Here is a 26,048-nt window from a genome sequence, read left to right on the forward strand (position 1 = left end):
AGTGGGCTCCACGCTTAGAGCCCAACACTGCACTTGAACTCATGATCCTGAGATCGAGACCTGAGCTGAGATGGAGTCGACGTTTAACTGACTGAGCCACCCAAGTGCCCCTACAGCGTTTTCTGTATATCTCTCTTGCTTAAGGACTTAATGGCTCTCCACTGTTTATTGACCAACTTCAAATTCTTGCCTGATATTCACAATTATTTTATATATATCCATTTTGTTTCCCTAATAACATGAGCTTCAGGAAGCACGGATTGTCCTTTTTTTTTTTATATCCCCCAGTTCAGAATAAAGTTTATGTTTAAATGCAAAGTTAGTAAACTTATAAAAATAATTTTTTTTGCCAAAATTTATCACCAACTTGCCTATGTTTACAGAAAGAATGTTGACAACTTGAGAGAGTATCATCAAAGTAGTATGCAAGTTTTTGAGAAGGCAGGCTTTGTCTGTAGATATTAAGTTTAAGCGAGCAGCTCTTAAAGCTAAAAAAAAATATCAAGGCCTGTGCTCTCTGATGCAGGAATTCCATCTCGAGGAGTCTGTCCTACAGACACACTTCCCCAAACTGTACAGTGTGTGTTCAAGTTATTCATTGCAGCATTTTTTATAACAAAGATTGAGAACAATCTAAATACCCATCAGGAAAGAAGGTAACTTACATAAACTAAATCATTCAATGGTACACTATGCAGAGAAGTAAAAAAAGGGAAGCTAACATACGATATAGAAAAATATCTTAAATGCGGTACACATGATAAAACAAGGTGCAAACTCATTTAGCAGCATGCTTCATGTCTGTGTAGCAGGGGAATCTGCTTGTGTACACACAAACCGCTGACGCACACAAGGAAGCCAAGAGTGGCTACTTATTTGAGGGAAGGTGACAGGAACTGGGTAGCTGAGGAAAAGAGTGGAAGGAAGATGTCACAGAATAGCTTTTTACCTTTACTGAGTTTTGAACTATATGAATGTATTGTTTATTGAAAACATGAGTTTAAAATGAAAAAAAGTACAAACTGTAATCACAGGCAAAGAATGTCACTCTATCCAACGTAGTCTTAGCACATGACAAGCAAACTGTGTTGCCAATAGAATCACTGTAACATATATAACGTACTACTAATTAATTTTATACATGTGGATTACCTGTAAAATATCTAGAACAGAGACAGGTACATGGTAGGTGCTCAGTAAGTACTGGCTGTAACTAGGAAAAGGGGGTAAGGTTGCCGTCGTCAGTAATGGAACAGGGGAGCTAAACTTGCTTTCTACATTCTCACAGTTTAATAGATGAACAGTATATGCTTTTTTTTTTTTAAAGACAATGGGCATTTCTTACTTACAAAAGTAAGTAATTCTAAGTAAGTAATTTTAATTACAAGATTTAAAAAAAAGCTATCTGCTTTGGTGAGGCAGCTACATGGAGTAGGAACAGGAGGGTGTCCGGGAAACAAATGGGGTCACAAAACTCATGGAAATTTACTTTATTAAGGGTGAGAAACAAAACACAAGAACAATGGCTATAAAGAACAAATCAATAAAAGGTGATGTGCATTTTTGGAAAACCAGTTTCTTCTCAGACTTTAAGTTTCTGGGCACACACAGAGGGTACCTGCCTGGGAGTTTAAATGTCCAAGGAAAATGGGGGATGGCTAAGAGTTTGCTGTGGCTGAGTAAAAGATGGGCTCTTATTTATTACACCCTGCTTCTGTCCAAAAGAAGATACAAAGAGGGTGGGGAGGGAAAGGATGAATATTAAAGGAATTCAGTAAGCACATGCGCATCCTGAGTTTTCATTTGTTCCTTGAACGATCTAAGCTGGGACGACAAGGCCAACTGCGACCACAAGTGTAGTCACCCTTGAGATGAGAAATAGTCAAATGTAGATGTTCTGATTCGCCACAGAAGAAGAGAAAGTGACACGACGTCTTAGGGCAGGAAAGCTAAATGTCAATAATTTGAAGGGTAGTTGAGGAAAAAGGAGCTAGAAGGACAAAGAGACTGATTCTCCGGAGGAACTATGGTGATTGACCTGCATACACCAGAGGGGGCCTTAGCGGAACTGCAGAGGACTGATCCTTAAACCAATGACGTCTTTGCCAATCTCTGTCACCTGTGGAAAAGGAAACAGAGGAAAAAATTAGGGATTTGTGAGGGTGAAAAGCCCAGAGAGCTTACTCCCTCCACTCTTCAGGGAGGACAGAAGTGTACGTTGTTCATGTTGTTAATGTCTGTCACTGATCTGTTTATTGATTGTTTACAGTATCACTGCCTCAAGGAGCTACAGGCAAATAGAGGAGAAAAAAGGACGAACATGCTTCCTTCTCTTTCCTCTTCCCTCAATATCCTGGATGCATTTCTAGAGAATAGTACTTACTGTAGTGACCTTGCAGATTTGACCCTTGAACTCAGGGGAATAGCAGGCCCCACTGAGCGGACATTTCTCTACAGGCTTTCCACGGTAGATGGGCCGATAGGAGGCAGCACAGATGTCAAAAGGGTTGTGCATGTCGTAATTGAGCTGGTAGGCATCTGTGGGGTTGGGGTTCTTCTCACAAGCAGACAGAATTTTGCGGGTCTGAGGGAGGGAAGGAATATTTTATTTAAGAGGACCAAAAACTGCAAACCAGAACTCAAATGATCCCAGCACCACTGTTTTTAGTTTCTTTGATTCAAGATGCAATTGTACTGAGTGAAATCAGAATATGTCCTCCGTACAGGACATATGTGAAGGGGTCACAATTACCGTTCCTGCTGTATCAGGATCTCCCCTTCTCGATAGCAAAGTGGTTCCATGGATCTAGACCCATATTCCTCTGCCAAGTCTGGGAATTATCAGGGTCAGGACTCAAAGGGTTAAGACTGGCTTCGACTGCCCAAGAGGAATGCTTCTAGAGAATACAAGTAGCAACTCGTGTGTGTGCAGGTTAGCAGTGGTGGTAATGGGTAGCAGAGCTTAGGCACAGGAAGACTAGAGCTATTCTAGGGAGTAGGTCCCTCTTACACCTGCACCACGGCTGAATGAGTTAGAAGTTCCCTTTCCCGGAACAAAAGGAGGCACCCACGCCACTAAGTAAAGAGGATGGCGTTCTGTTGGGTCCTTTTGTTGAATGTTGTTCTTCAGTGCTTTGTTTCAGAGGCAAGGGCCTTGGTCGTCTACTCCCTCCATGTAGGCGATGTGATTCCTTTACGCTTACAGGAGTTCCCATCTACCTGCTGAGCCACCTCCGGCTTGGGCCCAAGTTCCAGCAGGCGCCGAGCAAAGGTGGCAGCTGTCTTAAAGTTCTTGAGCTTGAAGAAGAGGTTGAGGGCCGTCCGCAGCACCAGGATCATGTGCACAGGCTGCAGGTTTGAGTGGGTGAAATAGGCTGCCATCTGGTGGACAGAAGGAGGGACACATGCCCCGCTGATGCTACAGCCAACACAGATCATTTATAGGCGGCTGCAGGGGCATTAATCACCACACAAAGCAAACAAAAACAGGACTGATTATACGGCAGAGGGATCTTCTGCCCCCTGGGGATGGAGGACTGACGGAATGAAGAAGGGCAGAAAAATACACCCTCTCCTCACAGAAGTGGGCCCAAATATCTCTTACTCCCCAGACTGCAATCTGGGTTGAGAAGTCCAGAATTCAGATCTGCTGGTGGGGGAGGGGGAGGACACCTCTGTGCTGCGCAGAGAGGCCCAGAGACAGTACCTCGCAGATGCGCTTCTGCTGATCCAGAGTCTCTTTGGGCAGCTTCTTCCTTTCTATCTCCATGGACAAACCCACAATGTACTCACGGCAGATGGTGATGAGCTGCTGGGCCTGCAGAGAGGGGCGAAGCAAGGTCACGGTGCAGAGGCAAGGATGTGGGGGTGCCCAGGACTACAACAAGCAGCTGCCCCTCCTACCTCTGCAATCTCCTGTTTATTGTCCACAACGAGAAGAGGCACACTGAGCAAGATGGAGCGGAATTTTTCCACAGCCTCCTCAAACTTGCCAACGGTGGTGAGCTGGTAGCAGAGCTGCAGCCGCTGAATGAGGTCATTAAGCTTCAGGCCCACCGCTGGTACACCGTTCTTCAGCCCTGCATCCTTCCTGGACGTTTGGAAAAGTAGGAAGAAGAAAGGAGAATCGGGACTCCACCAGACTCAACGGGGGAAACAGGAGGGGGAAGTGGGTGCAGATGTATAAACCAAGCCTCATGCAGTGTCAAGCCGAAGTTCTCTTCCTACTAGGAAACCTCAGCTCTGGGACAAGGGTTAACTGTCCCCCAGGCTACCATCTGAAATACCTACCCCAAGCTGGAAGAGACACAAGTCACGAGCAAGGGGCCTTACCAATTGCGATTAGGATAGCCGTACATGGAGGGCAGGCAGGGCAGGGCCTGATAGGTGGTACGGCCGCGGGCATAGGTCTGTAGGAACAGTTGCTTATAGGGGCCAAACTGGGTCACCCCCACTTGGTCGTGAAGGAGCTGGAATACAGGAGGAAAGAAACACAAAAACTGTGACCCTGCCACTGAAAAACCAGCTGACCTTGGGCAAGGTACTTCTCTGTACTTGTTTCCTCATCAGTAAATCACACTTAATTATAGGACCTACCGCATTTAATAATACCTATAAAGCATTTAGGATAGTGCGGGATACACAGTCAACACTGAGGAAATGTTCGTGGTTGTTGCATTTGTAGTTACTGTTACTGCCATCATAATACATGGTTTAGCGTTCAAAACACACACCTGTTCGTGAAGGGGCGCTGACTTCACTGATGTGAGCCACAAAGCAGACTATACATGGGGGGGGGGGGTGGCTGGTAGGACCCACCTGAAGAGATTACTAAGCCAAATGGAAAGCACTAAGAGGAAGGCCTTATGAGGCAAGTTTCCTCAGGCAAGACCAGGGTTTCCACGATAAAGACACACCTCTGCCCTTGTGGATAGGTTAATTTCCATTCGGTTAAGATGAGTCACCCTTCTCCCTGGGGACCCTGAACGAGGAACACTCAGCAAGAGCCAACGCTACTCTCAGACTTACCCGCATGGCTGTTTCAAAAGAGCCTGCCAGGATGTGATCCACTGGAAGCTGAGAGTTACTGCACCAGATCTAACAAGAAACAGAAAACCCAAGCCAAGTAAAACTTTGCCCTTTCTCCTCCCAAACTATCCTACTCTGTATCTAGAGCAGAAAAGTATTAGCCACTCATTACACATTAAGCCAGCGTAGCCAGCTCAGAACCAGAAGTCATGCCCACAGGGCTGTGTTTGTCTACTTACCTGAGTTGGGCTGGTTCCCTTGGTGGGGGGCACAAAGAACCCATCCTCAGCACCCCCAGCTGCCCCAGGGGGTATATCCTAGGAGAAAAACAGGTCAGTCATTTTGTAAGCCATTCAAGCACTCTGTGCTGATCAATCTAAACACAGCCCTTTACCTTGTCCCCAGACTCGACTGGGGAGGAAGGGGGATGGTTGTGGGAGAAGACCTTCAAATACAAGCAGCTTCACGAGTAACAAAATGATACACCAAAAGCTCTAATTCAGACAACAAAGCCTGCTGCCTTTTCATAAGCTGCTGTTGGCACAACCTGATTATCTCCTTTCCTTCTTTCAAATGGAGACAAGCATCAGACCAGGACGGTCTAGACCCCCTCCCTTTCAAGGAGCCTCAGGACAGGTCGGGAGCGGTAAGGACAATGGCTTGCATAGGGAGAAGCAGAGGGAGCCTTCTAAGGGTAAGAACCCCATGCACCAGCTCAGGAGGGAGCTCCAGGTCCTCTTCGACATCCCAGCCGCCTCCTTCTTCCTGTCCCTTGCCAAGAGCGTCGTCCCCCAGACCTTCTGTAGCCTCCACAAAGCCGTCTGTAAGGAAAATCCAGGCTCAAAGTGGATTTGCAGAGTGGTATAATCTTTAGCCCAAAGAAAGCACAATGCTAGGATCTTTATGGGTCCCATGGTTTGGAACCCTGCAGGAGTGCCCCACAACCCAGCCCCCACCCAGGCCACCATCCTTCCAGGAGTCCAAGAAGTACACTCTTACCTTCGTCCAGCTGCAGCTCCGCATCCTCTCCCCAGCCCTCGGTGCCAACAGTGTCAATGTCAATGTCAGCAGCCAGTGCTCCTCCCTTGCCTACAGAGAGAAGGAACAGAAAGGAACTGGTTATGGCCAGGCAAGTCTGAGATCTGGCCTCTTCTGCAGGCAAGCTGCATCCTTACAAAAGCAGCTGCCAAGGCCCTGTCCACTCAATGTTCTTGTTTATTATTTATTTTTGTAGTATATATGCTACGCTAACTTGCAGTAGTTTTCAAAGGGAGAGGGAATAGAAGAGAGATGGAAAGGCCTTCCTGCTACTAAAACCTGCCTCTTAAACCATTTTTTTTAAAGGTTTTGTTTATTTATTTGAAAGAGAGAGAGAGCGTGCGCACCCTCGAACAAGTGAGGGGAAGAAGCAGGGGGAGCGGGAGAAGCAGACTCCCTGCTGAGCAGGGAGCCCGATACGGGGCTCAATCCCAGGACTCCAGCATCATGACCTGAGCCAAAGGCAGACACTCAACCAACTGAGCTACTCAGGTGCCCCTCTTAAACCATTTTTTACTTAGCAACTCTTAGAGTTTCCCGCTGAGAGCTCTGCTGAGCTACCACCTCTACAGTGTGTACGCGGCATGGGGACACAGGGTAGGTGAGAGGTGGAGGGATGAGCAGGCCTGGGCACAAGATGCCCAGGGGTCTATCTAAGCTTTCAGCCAAGAAAACCAGAGCGGGCAAGGGTGGGAGTAGCGGTGGGAGGTAGCTCAGGTCTGCATACGCCCGCATGCCAGAGTCTGAGGTCGCTGCCCTGGTGCCTTAAGACCGTACATCGTGAACGATAAAATACTAAACGGGACTGAGTGACCAACCACACATATGGAAAAGCCTAAGGAAATGCACCCACATGTGCAGAGCGCTTGTCGGAGGCCTGGACTAAGACACAACTTTCTTTTCTCCCCCTATTTTCCAAATTCTAATAATCTCGTAATGCTTTTATTTAATTTTTAAAAGCATGTACCATAGCTCAGATTGGTGTCTCTGTGCTCCATGATCTCACACAGAAGAAAGGACAAAGGAGCTGAGGGTACTCTGTAGGACAGCTCTTCACAAAACAAACAATAACAAAAACACTACAGAGGGGTGGGCACTTACCCTTGCTGGCAATGGAGCCTTCAAAGAAGCCTTTAGACACAGTCAGTAAGGGCCAGTTGGTATCCAATGGCATGATAGGTGCAGGTGGCTGGAGCAGCTTGGCATTAGGATCAATGTCTGGGATCTAAGAGGTGGAAGAAGGTTAAAAGCAAACAGCTCTCAGGAATCATGCAGGGAAGGCTACAGAGCCTCCTTTGATCTCCTTTGCTTCTCTGCCTCTCCTGGTAACCAGGTGGGAGACTAACGTCTGTAGATTTAAACTGTCCCCAGATCTGAGTTCATCCTGTAATCCGACACCCATGTAAACAAAGACTCACAGTCTCCTTCTCTGGGTCAAATGTCTCCTTCAAGCTCTCAGCTTCTTCATCTAAGCCATGAGTAGCAGCCGTGAGATAGGCCAGTGACTCTGCAGAGAAAACAGACGTTGTGGTAGACAGCATTCCGGATGTCCCCCAGCAATCCCTGCCTCCTGGTCTTCAAGTCTGTGCAAAATCCCCCCCACACCCACACCTTCAGTGTGGAAGGGACTTGCTGACTCACTTCTAATGAACAAGACATGGCAGAAGTGATGGGATGTCACTTCTGAGATTAGGATACGACTGTGGCCTCCACCTGGATGCCATCGCCTGCTCTGAGGGAAACCAGCTGCCATGCTGTAAAGTGCCCTAAGGAGACGCCTACATGGCAGAAAATTGACATTTCCCAGTCAGCAGCCCACAAGGACCTGAGGACTGCCTGCAGCCCTGTAGAGAGTGTGGGAGGAGATCCTTCCCCACTCAAGCCTTGAGATATCTGCAGTCTTGGCCAACGCCCTGATCACAGACTCCTGAGAGACACTGAGCCAGAGGCATCCAGCTAAGCCATGCTGAGGTAATCAGCATTTGTTGTTTTAAACTACTCACTTTGGGGTAATTTGCTCCACAGCAGTAAGTAACTAATACAGTCACTTATCCTTAAACTCTCTCATCAGTGCTGACAAGAATCTTGGAGTCATCCCTGGCTCCTCTCCTCACGTCACACATCCAGCCCTTCAATAAATCACGTTGTTTCCACCTTTACAACATATGGCAAGTCTGACCCCTTTACTGCTTAGCACCTTCGTTCAAACCACATCTCTCACCTTTCTTGTTTCCTAGCGTATCTCAAATGCTAGTATTGTGCTTGGTACATACTGGGCTCTCAGAAAATACCCTTTGAGGAGCGTCTGGGTGACTCAGTTGTTAAGCATCTGCCTTCGGCTCAGGTCATGATCCCAGCATCCTGGGATCAAGCCCCGCATCGGGCTCCCTGCTCAGTGAGGAGCCTGCTTCTCCCTCTCCCACTCCCCCTGCTTGTGTTCCCTCTCTCGCTGTGTCGCTCTCTGTCAAATAAATAAAATCTTTAAAAAAAAAAAAAGGAAAAGAAAATATCCCTTGAATACATAAACGAATAAATAAGTAAAAGAGTAAAACCTCCAGGCTTGAGGTAAAAGAATAAAATTCTAATGGCAACCAGTCAAGTGTATTTACTAGGGTCTCTGCTTCAGGACATTTTAAAACCCCCGAGCTCCTCCATGACTATTAACTGTTTTCCTAAGAGTGCTTGACCAGACTGAATATTCTGGCTGTACCTCCACCTGGCTCTGAAGAATGTCTCCTGAGCTTGATAGGAGCATGCTGTCTCTTCTGGAAAAATGCACAACAAAGGGAAACATCTCACCGCTATACGTGGGTAATTCACCACGAAGAGAAAATACTATCTAAGCCCCAAGAGAGATGGTGAGTCCCGCGTGCCTACTTACTCTGCCCACAGTTCTTCAGGATCCGCACCCGCTCGGACACGTCACCCAGGTAGAGGGCATTCTGATAATGGCCACTCATGTCCTTTCGGATCTCAGCTGCAGCAAGTCAGTAAGAGATACCAAGTTAGGGCTTTTCTCTTAAGTTCTCATTCTCCTCTATTTGCCTTCCTCCTTCCCCCAAGGACCGCTCTTCCCATCCTTAGTTTCTGGGGACTCACCAATCTTCATCATCTTGCGAAGTTTCTCTAGGTTGCCAGTGATAAGGTACAAGAAAGAAAGTTTGTCAAAGTTTTTGGTGCGTTGATAACACATTTCCACAATCTGGTGGTTCCCTTGTAGCAAGGCCACTTCTCCCAGCTTTTCCCAGCAGTTCTTGTCATCCAGTGCTTTGGCTGCTTCCAGAGCAATCTAAAGAGTCCCCAGGGTCAGAGTTAACAGGTTGGCAGATACTGTGACTCAAAACTAGGGACTACAGTCAAAGTATCTGCCTCTACATAAATCTCCCACAGGCTCTCTATACTTGCAATTACTCTTAGCGTTCAGTCTAATTCTACTGAAAATCCTATCACCAAACAGAGTCCCTTTGGCTCCATGGAAAGAATCACATTACATTATCCTTCTCCTCCGAAATTTACTTTTACAACAAAATCATCTCCTACCATTTGCTGATTCCGTAGGGCCAATTCCTACTTAGCTACCTTTTTTTCTACTTGCTAAGTTTGAAGATCCACAGGGGCTTTAGGAAAGAAGAAATAATAAAAGAAGGAAGTTCACAACTAGAAAGTCAATTCACCTAAGCCCTCTTCCCATTTAAAAAAACGCCTGTACACTCTAGGTCCCAACATTTTTTTTAAAGATTTTATTTTATTTGATTTTTAAGTAGGCTCCACACCCAGTGTGGAGCCCAACACAGGGCTTGAAATCACAACCCTGAGATCCAGACCTGAGCTGAGATCAAGAATCAGATGCCGACTGAGCTGCCAGGCACCCCTCTAGGTCCCAACATTTCACAAGTACTTCTTCATCTAAGCAGCCAATCAGCAAGTAAGAGGTGAAGGAAATAATGAGATTTTTCAGATTCCACACTATGTTGCTCCGATTCTAGAAGTTAATGAATTCAGAATGACCGATAATGACAACAGTAACAACGCTATGGCAGATGCAGAGACAGGAAGTGGCAGAGATGGGCCAACAGCAACAGGAAGACAGCTCTACCTAACAACTAGAAAAATCTCAAATTCCATCATACCTCCTGAAGCAGCAAGCCCAGAATAACATCCTTGCAGTGCGACCCTAACCCTATCACCTCCTCTGCAATGAAATGGGGCTCATGACCACGTCTCCCTCACCTCAATATTTCCACACTCGAGTGCCAGACTAAATCGAGTTTTTTCATCCTTGACGAAATGCAGTGCCACTTCTGGGTAGCCCTTCTTCTGGAGGTAAGCAATGATGGACTGTCCTACTAGCTTGGCATTCCTCACCATGTGCAATACCTAGACATTTGGGGTGGGGTGGGGCAGGAAGGAGAGATCACTCAGAGGGAAAAAGGAGTGCTGGCCCTCTCACACCCCGAGTGCGCAGTCTCGTTTCATACCTCATCATATTTTCTGTTGATCAGGGCCAGCTTGAACTTGAACTCAGTGGGATCAATGGTGAGCACCCGCGGACGACACTCCCTGTCCAGGCAATACACATTGTTGCCCTTCACGCGCGTGACATAGATGGGTAAATCCAGAGTCCGGATGATCCCGTAGTCCCTGCAAATAGGAGTTAGAGGGCACAACTTTCAGCAAATGAGGGGCAAAACCCAGCCTGTGAGGACCTGGAACAAGCTTAGGACACAACTTTTTATCTTCTCACTGCTCTTTGGCCAAGTGCCACTTGCACAATGGGACAGATGGGAAGCAATTCAAAAGAGAGCAGAACTAAATGCCACATGTACTTTTTCTTTTGTATGAAGCAGGAAAACACGGGGCACATGGTATGATCTTTCTTCATAAGTTACAACTCTGAGAGCCAAGAGACATGGCTAAGGAATCAGTCCTGAAAGTTAAATTTAAAGTTCTGGTATACAATCACTGGGCCAGTTAAATCCTTCCCTGCAGTTACAGGTAAAAGGAGAAGAGCAGGAGATGCGAAGTTCTGACATACAAATGATAAAAAGCAAAAAATATTTTAAACTGAACAAAAACTAAAAGTTTATAAAATTTATGGGCATCGCTAACACAAAATTTGATTGATAATCCAGGATGCTAAGTGCACACATTGTATTAGAAGAAACACCAGAAACTAATGAGTTCTATGTACATATATTAGAAAATTAATAAATATAATATAAAAAATAAAAATGTAATAAAAATTAATAAGCACCCAACTCAAAAATTTTGTTCTTTTAAAAGTTAAACCAAAGAATATACTTAGGAAAAATAATGAAGCCAATCATAAAATTAAGAAATAGAAAACAAAAATACAACACAGAAGTTCAATCAATAAAGGCAAAAGCTAAATAAAACTGATAAACCTCTCATGAGGCTAATCAAAACAAAAAGATAGAACTGCAATATTAGGAATGGAAAAGGGGATATTACTCTAGCTCCTGCAGGATGAGGATAGGCGTAAACTTTTTTTAAATGATCAAATTCCAAGAAAAGTAAAATTTACCAAAACTGCCTAAAAAGAGATAAAAAACCCCTACAGTCCCATAACTGTTACACAAGATAAACTGAATCATAAAAAAATCCAGGCCTGGATGACTTCACTGGCAAATTCTACCCAACATTTCAGGAAGAATTAAACCGAATCTTATTACAAACTCACTGAGAGAACAGAGGAAGGTGTATTACTTTCCTTATTTTATGAAATTAGCACAACCTCAACACCAAAACCTGACAAGGACAGAAAGAAAAAGGGAAGTCACAGGTCAATCTCATATATGTACATACATGGATGTAAAAATCCTGAGCAAAATACTAGCAAACTAAAACTAGCAATATCAAGGGGCGCCTGGGTGGTTTAGTCGTTAAGCATCTACCTTCGGCTCAGGTCATGATCCCAGCATCCTAGGATCGAGCCCCGCATCGGGTTCCCTGCTCAGTGGGGAGCCTGCTTCTCCTTCTCCCACTCCCCCTGCTTGTGTTCCTGCTCTGCTGTCTCTCTCTCTGTCAAATAAATAAATAAAATCTTTAAAAATAAATAAATAAAATTTATTTTATTTAGCAATATCAGAAACGGGTAAAACATCATGACCAAGTTAGATCTGTATCAGGAATACAATGTTGGTCTAACATTTTTTTTTTTAAGATTTTATTTATTTATTTGACAGAAAGAGAGCGAGCGAGCACGTGCACAAGCAGGGGTGTGGGAGAGGGAGAAGCAGGCCCCCTACCGAGCAGGGAGCCCAATGCAAGGCTGGATCCCAGGACCCTGGGATCATGACGTGAGCCAAAGGCAGATGCTCAACCAACTGAGCCACTAGGTACCCCACTGGTCTAACATTTTTTAAAAATCAATTTAATTCACTACTAATCAATAAAAAGAGAAAAATCCTATGATTACCTCAGTATATGCAGAAAAAGTATCTAATAAAATTCAATATTTATCTGAGCTATAGCAAGTAAATTCCTTAATAAATAAAAGCTATCTCTAAAGAAGTCTACAACAAACTTACATAATGCCAATACACTGAAAGCTCACTCTTTTTCTTTTCTTGAAGATTTTATTTAAGAGAGAGAGAGTGGAAGCAGGGGAAGGGGCAGAGGGAATCTTAGGCAGAATCTCAAGCAGACTCCACGCTGAGTGCAGAGCCCAACGTGGGGCTCAATCTCACAACCCCAAGATCACAATCCAAGCTGAAACCATGAGTCGGACGCTTAACCAACTGAGCCACCCTGGCTCCCCAAAGCTCACTCTTTAAATTGGAACAAGACAAAAAAGCTTGCCATCACCATGTTTATTCAACACTATGCTGGAGATTCTGGTCAGTGCAAGACAAACACATGAAAGTTAAGTACTGGAAAAGAAGAAACAAACCATCACTACCCAAAGATGCTATGATTATTTGTGAAAAAAGATAAATTACTAGAAATAATAAAAGTCTAGCAAGGTCTCTGAAATAGAATCAATTTAAAAACGTAATTGTATTTCTAAGTATCATAAAAAGTTAGAAAATTAAATTTTTAAATGGATACTATCCACTTACAAATCACATTGAAAACTACCAAGGGCCTAAGAATAATCTAAAGAAATGCAAGATCTCTATGGAGAAAATTATAAACCTTACTGAAAAGTAAACATTTATTTAGGAACACCTAAATAAATGAAGAGTTACTACATCATGTTCACAGATCAGGAAATTTAATATTGTAAAGATGTCAATTAGGCCCAAAATGACAAACAGATCCAATGCAATCCCACTAAAATCACAAGAGTGTGTTTTCTTTGTTGGTTTTATTTTGCATGGAATTTCACAAGATGATTCTAACATACTTTTTTAAGGCAAAAAAAAATTGAAAATTTGCCTTTTCAGGGCAAAAGTAATTAGAAAATAGCTTAATAACTTTAAAAAATAAAAGTGGGAAAGATCCGAGGATGTGCTTTAGCAGATGCGAAAAATCCTAAAGCTGTAATACTTTAAGACAGAATGAGATCAGAGATCAACACACAGCCCACAGAAAATAGGTCCTTGCATTTTTGGAAACATGATTCATACGTGACAAAGAAGGCACTGTAGAATGAGGGGGTAAAGATTGGTCTGATTTCAGTAAATGACTCTGGGACAGCTGAGTGTCCGTAAGGAAAACTGTGAAACTGAGCCCCCTGCACCTCACACCATACACAAAAATGAACTTCAGCAGATCACAGTCCTAGATATGAAAAACAAAACTATAAAGTTTCTACAAAAGAATATAAAAGAATGCCTTTATAATCTTGGAGTCGATAAAGATTTATTCAAGAAGATACAAAACCCAATACCCATAAAAGGTAAGATTCATAAATTCAACTATATTAAAGTAAGAACATCCGGTCGTCAAAGGGCATCATAAAGAGAATCAGAAGACAAGCTAGAGAACGGGAAGAAACATTAAGATTTGTAACACGTAGCCCTGACAAAGGATGCACACTCAAATATATGAAGAACTCCTAAAATTAAAAAGGATAACTCATTAAAAAAAAGAGATAAAAGGCCTGAACAGAATTCACAAAAGAGGAAATCCTGATGGTCAACTGAAAAGTTGCTCAATCTCATTAGGAATCAGCGTAGAAAAGTAAAATGACAATGAGATGCCATTACACACCCACCAGACAGACAAAAATAAGTCTGGCAAAGCCAAGGGCTGGAAAGGATGGTAAGCAAGGAAGATTTTCTACCATGCTGGTGGACGTGAAAATCGGTACAGCCCCTCTGGAGAGCAGTTTCACGTTACCTAGTAAACGCGAAGATACGCATACTCTATGATCCAGCAATTCGGCTCTGGGTGGACACTCTAGAGAAACATTATGTGCATTTGCACCAGAACACATGTAAAAGAATGTTTAAAAGAACATTGTTCATCACAGTAGCCAAATCCTAGAAATCACTCAAACATCCCTCTAGAGTAGAACTGATAAAACTGCGGTATATTCATATAACAGAATATTACACAATGAAAATAAATTACAGCTACAACATGGATGCATCTTACAAACAAAATATTGAGCAAAATAAGCAAAATAAGTAAAATATGAAACAATATATTCAGTATGATTTACATGAAGTTCAAAACCAGGCAAAATTAAAGCATACTATTTTAAGACACATATTGGGCAGTAAAATTACAAAGAATAGCTAGGACGAAATTTCCACAGAAGTCAGAATAATGTGATCTTTGGGTGGGAAGTAGAGGTGGTTGTGCCCAAGGCTGAGGGCTTCTGGCTGCCAGTTCTGCTGTAGCTCCTGACCTGGGTGGCAGGGACACGGACATCCACTATGTGACAATCTGCTATTCTCTTTGTATGGACTCCGTGCATTTGTCTGCATTTGGGTCATATGTCACAATTTTTTAAAGAGTTGAAAAAGAATGTTCAGCTGTGCGTAGCACACATGTGCCCGACAAAGATTTCCCACGAAGAAGGTTCAAGGAGGACTCAGTTACATCCCTTGAGCCAGGACAGTGATTTCAAGAGCTGCATGCTCCCACTCTGTGTTATCAGATGATTCACTTACCCAGTGGTGACGGCATATTTGATGTGGTTGCTTGTGGTATAGATAAATACCCCACTCTCATCCCAGGCCCCACTCTTGACGCGAATGTTCTCATGAATGTTACACAGGGCCTCCAGTTTGCGGTTACAGATCACAATGGCTGTAAGAGGCAAAGGGCATGAGTGCTCTGCTGGACAGGATGAGTGAAGCAGACTGGCAGGGGTGGGGAGGGAAGGGCCGGTCTCTAAATCAGGGCGGATATGATGAAGACTTACCATGTTTGGCCAGTAGTGCGACGTGGGACATGTCTGCTGACCAGATAACATACTTCACCTTAGAGATCTTCACAGAGGCCAGAGTCCTGGGACAGAGAAAGGTGAACCTAAGTGGACCTGACTCCCTCGTCCCAGGTTAAGACCTACATGCTTTTCATCTCCAAATTAATGTAAGCCCCAGTTTCTTAAAATAATACCAAATAAACACTCTCTGCATGGTAGCTGAGTGACGGAAACATCTTGGCTCACACCGTGCACTTTCCCTTCCCTCACTCCCTGCCCCTCATTCACATGTATTATTAGGGAATCTGTGTATGTCTGATCTCATCAGTGGACTGGAAGTTCCTCTAAGTACAAGAACCATGCTATTCATCCCTACGTGCCCATAGTTCTAAGTCCCCAAAGCATTCTTCGTTCAGGTGCTCCAAAAACTGATAGATAAGCCCCTCCTTGCGATGCTAGTATGGAGAGGATGGAAAGTGACCCCAGAGGGAAAAGTGGCAAGCAGGTCTTAGAGTTACAGCACAAAAGCGGCCAAGCCTGAGGCAAACTCACTGGGAGAAAAGCTCCCACTACAGAGGCCCACCCTCACCCACTATACGCCTGTCTGCTTGGGGGCACCTGACATGTTACCGCTTCTGCTGAACATCAAAGAGCGTGATGGATTCTGCATCTCGAAGCAGGAGGCTGCCCGTGCCAGCATAAAAGATCTCATCACAGTTGGGCACTTGCACCTTTTTGGTGATCTCATTCTTCAGATTCTTGATCAGGAGCTGAAATAATGACCAAAGCTGGGGTTATCAGAAATGTGTGTTCGTCAGATGAGGACAGTTGACGTGCCTCAGCAAGGGTTCCTGAGCTTCAAGAAATCAAGTTTGGGTTGTTCCTGTCCAGGCCAGTCACCACTCCAGGCAGCCCACTCCCACCCAAACCCTCTCCAGGGGCCTTGAGAGCTTTTGCTTTTCCCCCCAACTGAAACATCCTGAGAAATCCAACTGAAGTCCGAATTCCTCCTTCAACCAGAGAGAGGACAAGACTTCTGGGCTTAAATTTTTGTTACATATTTTCTTGAGAGAGCTTTGTCTGTCTTGTTTAGGACTGCTTACATTTTTAAGTACCAGTGGCGGTAGTTAGCATAAGGAGGAGGATTTACTCCTCATCCAGCCCACCTATTTCAGAGTTGATGTTTTCTGGCTTCTGTGTTGTCAAGAGTGACGTTAGCTTGGTTCTCAAGCTCAGACCCACAGTGATCATCAACCCAATCAAGTCAATTTTCAGGTTTCTTTGCTTGATGGGGCGACTGGGGTTATCTGCATGATGATCACAACTCCCCAGGCAGTGAGCAGAGAGAAAACCTGCTCTTTCTTCGTGCGATACTTAGACCACTGCCACCACGACGCCAAAATCAGTTTCCCCTTTTAGGCTTAACTCACCGAATGCATCCGATCTAGGACAGCAAACCGATTTCTAGCAACCCAAACGGCTGTCAGGCCCGAGGATCGTTTCCCTTCAGGAGCTGAGAACAAAAGCAAAGGGCGGGAGCGTGTGATGAGCCACTGGCAGGTGACGGAGTCAGGTGCCATGGAGCTGCCAGTCTTGCTGGCTGCCATGTTGGCTTTGCCAGTTCAGCTGCTTCCTAACTAATTCAGCTGTAACCTGAGGCTACTGTCACTGACTTTTCCCCACCAGTCCCCTCCAAACTCCAACCTCCACCCCTGCCAAGCCTCTTTTCTCTAGGCCAAGTGGATGCATTTCAGCCAACACCATGTACTGGCAGAAGGACCGCCCATCTTGGGAGACTGCACACTCCATCAAGCTAACGAGCAGGGCCTGGCTGGCCAAGCTGCCGAGCGCTGCATGCAGCCTGTCAGCGTCTAGGACCTCCTAGCTCCACAAGCTGGAGTAGAGGGAGAGCCCCCTCCCCAGGACGCAGCTGCTCTGCTGCTTTTAACATGCAAATGCAGACCTCGGGGTAGAGCAGGGTGGGGCAGAGCGCTCCCAACTAAATCTTGACAGGCAGATGAGCTCTGTGTGGGGCAGTGTTTAGTACCAAGCTGTTGCTCCATAAATGTCCATCATTCTTATTACCCTGAAGAAAGTTATAAATGTTCCTCGGTTCCCCAGCATTTCACTGGCTGATTAGAATTCTGAATGGGCTCTCCACTCTCAGGGACACCTCAAGGGTCATACACAGAAGGCTGCCCCAAAGTACTTTTATCTATTAGCATCGGCAGCAAAGTGGACAGAACGTGCGGGCCAGCCTTGCTCTGCACTTCTCCAGCACCTGTGCCTGACAGGCAATTCTTATCACAGCCGACACCCCCACGCTGTGGGGGCTGGGGAGCCACACTCGTCAAGCTTTTGCTCTTTCTCTTCCTCTTCCTCTCTGTGGCCTGTCACCGGGCTGCACTGTATTCCTTTACTAATTATTCTCTCCCTCGAAAGATGGAGAAAACAGAAGTGGTACTAAAACAAAACTAAGGTATTTTAAATGCTATTAACTGAAAAACAGAGGGGGAAAAAGAGTAAGGGGGTGGGTAGGGAGGGACACAATCATAAAATTTGGTCAGAAATGGCTTCACTGTTTAATTTATAGGGAAGACTGATTTATGGATGCCAAAGACATACAGGTTTCCTCTCTTCTCACCAGGACCACGCTTTTTTTTTTTTTTTTTTAAATAGTGAATCGTTTCGGCAACGCTAACGACACAGTAGCACCCACAACAGGGCCAGGGCTAGCAAAACGACTTCTCACATTCTGCTGATGGAGTCTAAAGTGTCCTGAAAGCGTGCTAGTAAGGTGGGGACCCAAGGAACACACTCTGTAAAGCAACGGGAGGAAGTGGACTGCAAGGAGCTTCTGAGAAGGACTCAACAAGGGATGGTGGTGATGGAAGAGGTAGACGGGGGTCTCAGCTGGATCCTGGGATCCCTGGTGGGGTGTGGGCTGCGAGCAGCCTCATCTCTTTGACATGCAAAAGGAAGCCTATTCGGATCTGGAGTGGATGGGAGAGCATAAATCCCTAGTCCCAGGATGAGACACTACAAGATTGGAACCACATTCTTAAATAAATGAAACTACCAGAGTGAAAGTCGTATCAGCTGACAATAAACTAGGATAACATGCTGTGCTGAAAGAGAAAATGGAGAGTTTCTAATAACCAAATTATAAAATATATATATCTAGCTGGAGTAATAAAATGAAGGAGGAACATGAATATTTCACACCATGGTCGCCTGTGATGCAACTGTCAGCGGCCCCTGCCAACAGACATGAGTGATGTGGCCGCAGCCTGGGGACGGAACGTGAAAACCCTGAAGAGGCGCGACTGCACAGGAGAGAAGAGCTGTGCGCAAAGCCCGGCAGACACAGGGAGCACCTACCGTCAGGATTCTGGGAGTCTGCATCCTTGGGGATGGTGTACAGGTCATAGGTACTGTTCTCTAAATTGCTGGCTCTCTGTGGACGACAGAGAGAGGTCAAATCGTGAGAGGAACCTAAGGCGGCAGTTTATTCCGACAGAAAACTGTGCCATCATACAACAATTCGAAGGTATCCCTTCCTCACTCTTCACCCAGAGGGCAAGCGAATGTTTCTACAGCTAAAAATTCTCAGGCTCATTGCCCAAGGGCTCAGAATTCACAGCACTTTATTTTTTGTATCCTCCAAAGATGCAGATCATATTTGAAAGGAAGCAAAGGATTGCTCTTGGCTCCAAAAATTAACAAACCAAATCCCCAATATTCTGGTTGCTCTACCTGCACACAACTCATCACCTTTAAAGTCTGTTCAAAGGGGAGAAAAAAAAAAAAATCAAAGGAAAGATAGCAAAGACAACTGTCAGGAGAAAAATGTTCTTAGATACTGAACAAGGACTGGATTAGACACTCAAAGTCATATGGGGAAAGACAGGTTTTCATTCTTTTTAATTGGCAAACAGGGCACTAAAACTAGAATGTCATTTCTTTTTCCCCCAAATTATATGGCAAGAAATGTGGGAGCTACTTGCTGACCCTGAAGGCAACTCCACTGACAGGAACCCTCCTCCAAGTCAGCTCTACAATTTTACCCACATGGAGGAATCAAGATAAACATCCTCTTTGCATAGGATATATATATGTGTAGTGATTTGGGGCATTCATCTTGATGCTCCGTTAAGTTTAGAGATCGTCAGCCTTATACAAGAGAAGTGCACAAACCCTAACATGTTTATCATCACTGGAGTGGACCTGATTTGAGCCTGATTACTGGGTTAGCTCTCTCAAAATGACCATTAAATGGCTTCTAAGGAGCCGCTAGAGGTTCTCTAAGGGCATGAGAAAGAGACCTATGGGAAATGGGAAGATCCTAGGAAGATTCCATGGGTTACGTACCGTACACAGTAGGACTGCATTTTCTGCTGGATTGTATGACATATTGAACACCGGAAACTTGGAACCACTGGAGTTATACATGGAAAAAAAGAGAAAATACGGAAGAGGAATAAGGATGGAAGAACGGAATTACTCCCACACCTCCTACTTATCCAGTCTTTACACATATACTCATCACTTTTGTAATCAGGAATAAAAATAAATATTGCATCTACTCTCTTCCTTCCTTTAAGGCTTGGGGACATCCCTAACTCAGCTTTGACAAACAGTTTTAAAAAGACAAACCCTAGTACAAGCCCAATTATTCAACGGAAGGTAGGGTTAGCACTCACTGTAGTGAGTGGGACTGGTTCTTCTTGGGTACAAATTCCTACACATAATTGCAGGGGACACCAGAGTAACATGACATGCTCTGTCTCTGGCTAATTTCTCCTGTCCCTTGGAGTGTTCACATAAACCCATCTTTTTATTGTAGTAATGCTGGAGGGTGGTTATCAAACCCTCATGCCAAAGTTTGCCACCATGAATGTTTCAGCATGCTGATGCAGCTGGCTTTCCAAGAGGACAGTTCTTTTTGCCAGACATCCCAGAGGTTATCGTATCTTCAGAGTTAAGAGCTTCCAGAGACATATATTCTAGTTTAGAGATGTGTGCATTTTGCTGGAAAGCAAAGAAGAGTTACAGAAATGCCAAACAGAGGGAAAAGGGCCTGTCACCAAGTTGGGCTGCTCTCTACCAGGAGACTCTGGTTTGCAAGAGACCCGGCAGACTGTGGCAGTTATGGTCTCCTCTGCACAGGGTCACTAGCATTCTCCTTAGGGAAACTCCCATTCTCCTCATGGCATCCTCCTTGCCCACCATGCTCTTGGGGTTTAAACTGAGCAGCCTCCCCGATAGGGATTCAATCTGTGAGAGGAGATGAGATCCAAAATGTCATTGGAAGAACAGAGTCCGGTTTGTGGGTATCAGCTCTGGCGACAGACGAGAGGGTCTGGAGGGAGGGAACAGGTCTGACTTACCTCCGCAACTGCATCACAGCTACATCTTTGGAGCTGTTGAAATCCAACTGACGTAAGAATCTGTCCTTGACATAATGGAGCATATTGCCATGAACAGCATAGGCTGGCCGTTCCCGTTCCAGTTTAAACACAATCATGCCACCATCATGGCCTGGGGCAAAGGGAGAGGAGGAAAGAGTCAACTGCAGGCAAGAAAGAAAGCTGGAAACAGGAGATACACAAGGACGAGCACTGCATATGCATGCTAAAAACCAAGATACCTAAATGTATCCTTTATTTGTCTAAATTCTCACAGTTCTTAGAATCTTTATTCAAATAAATTTCTGTAAATCCTTGCCTAATCCTCTATATCACACCATCACGTTTAGACACACCCTCCTCTGTGTTCTCCTAACACTTTGTACAAAGTTCCATTCTACCTAAAATAAACAAATGGAATTGCATCAAACTGAAAGGCTTCAGCACAGCAAAGGAAATCATCAACAAGATGAAAGGGATGAAAGGGCAACCTACTGAATGGGAGAAAATATTTGTAAATCACATATCCAATAAGGGATTAATAGCCAAAATATATAAACACAACTCAGTATAAAAAAAGAAAACCACACACAAACAACCCAATTAAAAAATGGGCAGAAGACGTGAATAGACATTTCTAGAAGACATTCAGATGGCCAACAGACACATGAAAAGATGCTCAACGTCACTGATCAGCAGGGAAATGCAAAATCAAAACCATAACGAGGTATCAGCTCACACATGTCAGAGTGGCTAGTATCAAAAAGACAAGAAATAACAAGTGTTGAAGAGGATGTGCAGAAAAGAGAACCCTCGTGCACTGACAGTGGGAATGTAAATTGGTTGTAGCCACTATATAAAACAGTATGGAGATTTCTCAAAAACTTAAAAATAGAAATACCATATGATCCAGCAATTCCACTACTGGATATCTATCTGAAGAAAATGAAAACACCAATTTGAAGAGATATATGCACTTCCACGTTCACTGCAACATTATCTCTAGTAGCCAAGATACGGAAGCTACGTAAATGTCCACTGATAAATGGATAAAGAAGATGTGTCACTCACACACACACACACACACACACACACACACACACACACAGTGGCATAGTACTCAGCCATAAAAAAGAATGGACTCTTGCCATTTACAACATAAATGGACTTAGAAGAATTACACTAAATGAAGTAAGTCAGACAGAATGACAAATACTGTAAGAGTTCACTTATATGTGGAATCTAAAAAACAAAACAAAAGAAACAAAAATGACCACCACCACAGTGGAAACAGACCACAGATATAGAGAACAAATTGGTAGTTAGCAGAGGTTGGAGGTGGTGGAGAGTGATCAAAAGAGGTAAAGGAGGGGCGCCTGGGTGGCTCAGTTGGTTAAGCGACTGCCTTCGGCTCAGGTCATGATCCTGGAGTCCCGGGATCGAGTCCCGCATCGGGCTCCCTGCTCAGCAGGGAGTCTGCTTCTCCCTCTGGCCCTCTCCCCTCTCATGTGCTCTCTCTCATTCTCTCTCTCTCAAATAAATAAATAAAATCTTTAAAAAAAAAAAATAGGTAAAGGAGATTAAGAGGTATAAATACCCAGTTACAGAACAAATAAGTCATGGGGCTGTAATGTACAGCATAAGAAATATAGTCAATGATGTTATAATAACTTTATGTGGTGACAGATGGTAACTAGACTTAATCATGGGGATTATCTTGTAATATACAAAAAGATCGAATCACTATGATGTTCACCTGAAACTAACAGGATACAGTATGTCCACTCTGCTAAACCCTCCAGTACAGCACTTAACGGCCTGCACTGTAACTGTTTAAGGCCACCAGCTGCGCTATACCACGAGCTCCCTGAAGACAGAAATTACAATCATTTCTGTCCTTCCCCTGTCACCAGCATAGAGCAAGAACATAAGAGGTTTTGCTAAACAGGGATGCTAGTTTAAAAAGCCTTTCCAGTTGTTTTAAAAAATGTTTTGCTTCTTCCCTACTAGCATCAACCATCTCTCAGAGAAACCTCCAACCTTTGTCCTCCTGGTCAGCTCTCCACACATAAACCCGATCATTCACTTGCCTACCCAGTACTTTCCAATGGCTCTCCACCCATTCAGAGTAAAATCTGGACTCTAACCCTGGCCTGCAAGGTGGAGCACAGCCGGGCCTGCTCTTCCCTCCCACGACTCCACCCCTACTCGCTGTGCCCCTCCTGGCCTCCGATGCCGCTCACACGTGCCCAGCACCTCTCAGAGCACTGCCAGCATTGTGTGTATCATCCCTCACTGTCCTCAAGACCCACCATGAAGCAGCAGTGCCCACGTGTCCCTCCCCACGCCCCTTTTCTTCAATGCATCTTCCACATGTTATTTTACATACTTATTGTTTTACGGTCTCCCCCACTCACTACACATAAGAGTTCCACAGGGTCGGGGACACTGCTTGAGGCGCTGCTCTCACAGCAGCACCCAGACTAGGGCCTGAGGCGCAGCATGTATCTGCTAAATGGATGACAGAAACTCAGCCTCGAGCTCCTCAGTTCCTCTGTCTGAGAACCCTGAGTGCCCACTATTAGCTTCCTAACGAATCAAAGGGAAGGGGTTTTCTTGTCAAATGGATCTGGGTGGAGAACAAACACTGAACGACTGGTTCTCCAGGAAGGTGAGGGAGAGCAAAGGAGAGAAGCTTCAACCGCCCGGCTCTAAGAACCCTATTTCTCCCCACCACCCTGCTATGCATCAACTGGAGAGAAAGCTAATGGAGAATCACTCTCATACCTTACAAACTTTGAACTTAAACAAGAGAAAAAGAGAAGAAATGGCCCTTACCTGCTGCAAAGAGGTTCAGATTGGGGTGGGCAGCTAGGACCCAGAAACGATCGTGGTCCCTGCGGAAGGTCTGAACCCCAGTCCTAGGAAAGCAAAAGGTACACAAAGGAAAACATTAATTTCAGAGTAATCCTCAGTCTATCACATACAACAGCACTGAACACTGAGTGTAAGCCAGCACACTGATGAAAGATTAAATCAGGGACAGCAAATTGCATATACTCTGACCCTAATATTTGGGTATTTCAATCTCCCCTTATTCATCGTGATTTCCTGTTATACTACCTTCATTCCATATTTCTTATTTTCCTAACCACCGAAGAACATGCTTAAATTTGGGGGAGAAAAAAATGCACATGGAAGTTGCATTGATGGGAGATCTATAAATGCTGGGTGATGTCTAGGCCCCTTGAGGTTTTCATAACATCAGATCTGACTTCTCCATATGCTGAAGATGGAGAGACACACAGAAGCAGTCTAATCTAACTTTTAGGAGAGAATGAGAGAGGAGGGGCTTTCCCCTGGCTTGGGTCACACACCACCATAACCCTCTTACCGCTTGGACATATCCCAGACTCGGATACTCTTGTCCTCAGAATTGCTGAGGATCAGCTCTTGGCGAGGGTGGAAGACAGCACAAGACACGTTGTTGTAATGACCACGGCAGGTGTCAACCTCCCATGCCTTTGACTCTGAAGTACCAAAAAGAATTAGATCACAATTCTCTACTACTACTACAAGTTCAGGATTTAAAATTATGGCATCTCCAACCAAATGCTAGGTGCTACACCAAAATGCTACAGAAGCAACTTTTTTTTTAAGATTTTATTTATTTATTTTTTATTGTTTTATATTTTAAAGATTTTATTTATTTATTTGAGACAGAGAGAATGAGAGAGAGAGAGCACATGAGAGGGGGGAGGGCCAGAGAGAGAAGCAGGCTCCTTGCTGAGCAGGGAGCCCGATGCGGGACTCGATCCAGGGACTCCAGGATCATGACCTGAGCCGAAGGCAGTCGCTTAACCGACTGAGCCACCCAGGCGCCCAAGATTTTATTTATTTGACAGAGAGAGAGACAGCTAGAGAGGGAACACAAGCAGGGGAAGCAGAAGAGGGAGAAGCAGGCTCCCGGCTGAGCAGGGAGCCCGATACAGGGCTCGATCCCAGGACCCCAGGATCATGACCTGAGCCGAAGGCAGACACTCAACAACTGAGCCACCCAGGCGCCCCTACATAAGCAACTTCTAACAGGGCAATTTTTTCATTTAAGCCTCTGAATCTCTATATGTTTCTTTGTTCTTTCACTCGGACCCACCTATCAATGGCAGCACCTCTTCTCCATCATTCTTTATCCTCTTACCCTGTTTTGTCACTAGGTGTCATGATAGAATAAATGTAAGCTCCATATGTTTTAGTCACCATCTTATCTCCAGAGCCTTGAACAATGATTAGTACAAAGCAGGTACCCAGTAAATGTTTTTAAATGAATGTTTATTCTTAACTGTGTTCAGAATTCTCAAAATCAGGATGCCTCAAAAACAGGAAAAAAGAGAACGGGGCAATTTTTATGCTCCTAGGATTAGCGTAAGAACCTAAGGTAGGAAAATGGGTCACTAAGTCCAGAAGACCTGGCTGCTTCACCTGGCTGGCCAGCAGTCCGGTTTTTAGACACAGTGAAACCGTCATTACTCACCATTCATGCGCCAGATCTTCACTTGACGGTCATCTGCCCCAGATACAATAAGGGGCATAGTGGGGTGGAAGGCAGCCCAGTTTACTCCACGATCATGACCCTGTGGAAAAAAAGAAGTGGTTCTTCTAAAATGGCTTTATAACTATTACTGAAAGCAAACTAAAGAGCCACGCTGGTGGTTATTAAAAATGTCTCTGATTTTTACTCTTCCTGTGACAAGAGTCAAGGGATTATGCTATTCTAAGATATGAACATGAGAGTTACCATGTCAACCCACCCAATATTACACCCAAGTTCTCATGCCAATTCCCAAATCTTTCTACTCCCAAATTCAGCGTCATTTGCATTTGGGATACACTGCCTTGTTTTATTGTCTACTTATATATTATTTCCCCAACTAATTATTAACATCACAAGAATAAAAACCAATTTTACAACTTAATGAGGAAATGTTGGGAAACTCTCGGATGAGTCCCAATACTCCCTTAGGAAATCTGTGAGGTCAAAACTATTTTCCTAATAATGTTAAGGCATTATTTGCCTTTTTCACTTTCATTCTCTCCTGAGGATAAAGTTTTCCAGCAGCTACGTGACATGATGTCATTGCTCTGATGGCTAACAGAATGTGTGCTTATATATTTTATGTTTTAAAAAGTCTGTAGTTTTAATTTCAGATACGGTAAAAACTGAAAGATATAAA

General features: G+C 44.5%; 1 protein-coding gene across 3 annotated transcripts in view; it reads right to left on the reverse strand.

The window, feature by feature from the left end:
* Positions 1 to 1,475: 1,475 nt before the first annotated feature.
* Positions 1,476 to 26,048, reverse strand: part of COPA (COPI coat complex subunit alpha) — a 44,212-nt gene continuing 19,639 nt past the window's right edge. For 2 of the 3 annotated variants that reach the window (XM_035009937.1, XM_035009939.1), the window contains exons 8-33: positions 25,349 to 25,448; positions 24,212 to 24,347; positions 23,656 to 23,738; positions 20,800 to 20,950; positions 19,781 to 19,847; positions 18,791 to 18,866; positions 16,840 to 16,922; positions 16,040 to 16,179; positions 15,407 to 15,492; positions 15,153 to 15,318; positions 10,545 to 10,707; positions 10,297 to 10,443; positions 9,166 to 9,355; positions 8,948 to 9,043; positions 7,485 to 7,573; positions 7,168 to 7,291; positions 6,028 to 6,117; positions 5,740 to 5,849; positions 5,268 to 5,345; positions 5,029 to 5,097; positions 4,333 to 4,469; positions 3,904 to 4,090; positions 3,707 to 3,817; positions 3,220 to 3,381; positions 2,384 to 2,584; positions 1,476 to 2,119 (exon numbers count right to left, since the gene is read on the reverse strand). In XM_035009937.1, coding sequence (XP_034865828.1) covers positions 2,060 to 2,119; positions 2,384 to 2,584; positions 3,220 to 3,381; positions 3,707 to 3,817; positions 3,904 to 4,090; positions 4,333 to 4,469; positions 5,029 to 5,097; positions 5,268 to 5,345; positions 5,740 to 5,849; positions 6,028 to 6,117; positions 7,168 to 7,291; positions 7,485 to 7,573; positions 8,948 to 9,043; positions 9,166 to 9,355; positions 10,297 to 10,443; positions 10,545 to 10,707; positions 15,153 to 15,318; positions 15,407 to 15,492; positions 16,040 to 16,179; positions 16,840 to 16,922; positions 18,791 to 18,866; positions 19,781 to 19,847; positions 20,800 to 20,950; positions 23,656 to 23,738; positions 24,212 to 24,347; positions 25,349 to 25,448 — 3,102 coding nt within the window. In that variant the 3' untranslated portion in view covers positions 1,476 to 2,059. The remainder of the gene's footprint in view (positions 2,120 to 2,383; positions 2,585 to 3,219; positions 3,382 to 3,706; positions 3,818 to 3,903; positions 4,091 to 4,332; positions 4,470 to 5,028; positions 5,098 to 5,267; positions 5,346 to 5,739; positions 5,850 to 6,027; positions 6,118 to 7,167; positions 7,292 to 7,484; positions 7,574 to 8,947; positions 9,044 to 9,165; positions 9,356 to 10,296; positions 10,444 to 10,544; positions 10,708 to 15,152; positions 15,319 to 15,406; positions 15,493 to 16,039; positions 16,180 to 16,839; positions 16,923 to 18,790; positions 18,867 to 19,780; positions 19,848 to 20,799; positions 20,951 to 23,655; positions 23,739 to 24,211; positions 24,348 to 25,348; positions 25,449 to 26,048) is intronic. The other variant, XM_035009938.1, reaches the window with a different exon arrangement.

Source organism: Mirounga leonina, unplaced genomic scaffold, assembly GCF_011800145.1.
Source record: "Mirounga leonina isolate KUSES-001 unplaced genomic scaffold, KU_Mleo_1.0 Mir_154, whole genome shotgun sequence".
Lineage (NCBI taxonomy): Eukaryota > Metazoa > Chordata > Mammalia > Carnivora > Phocidae > Mirounga > Mirounga leonina.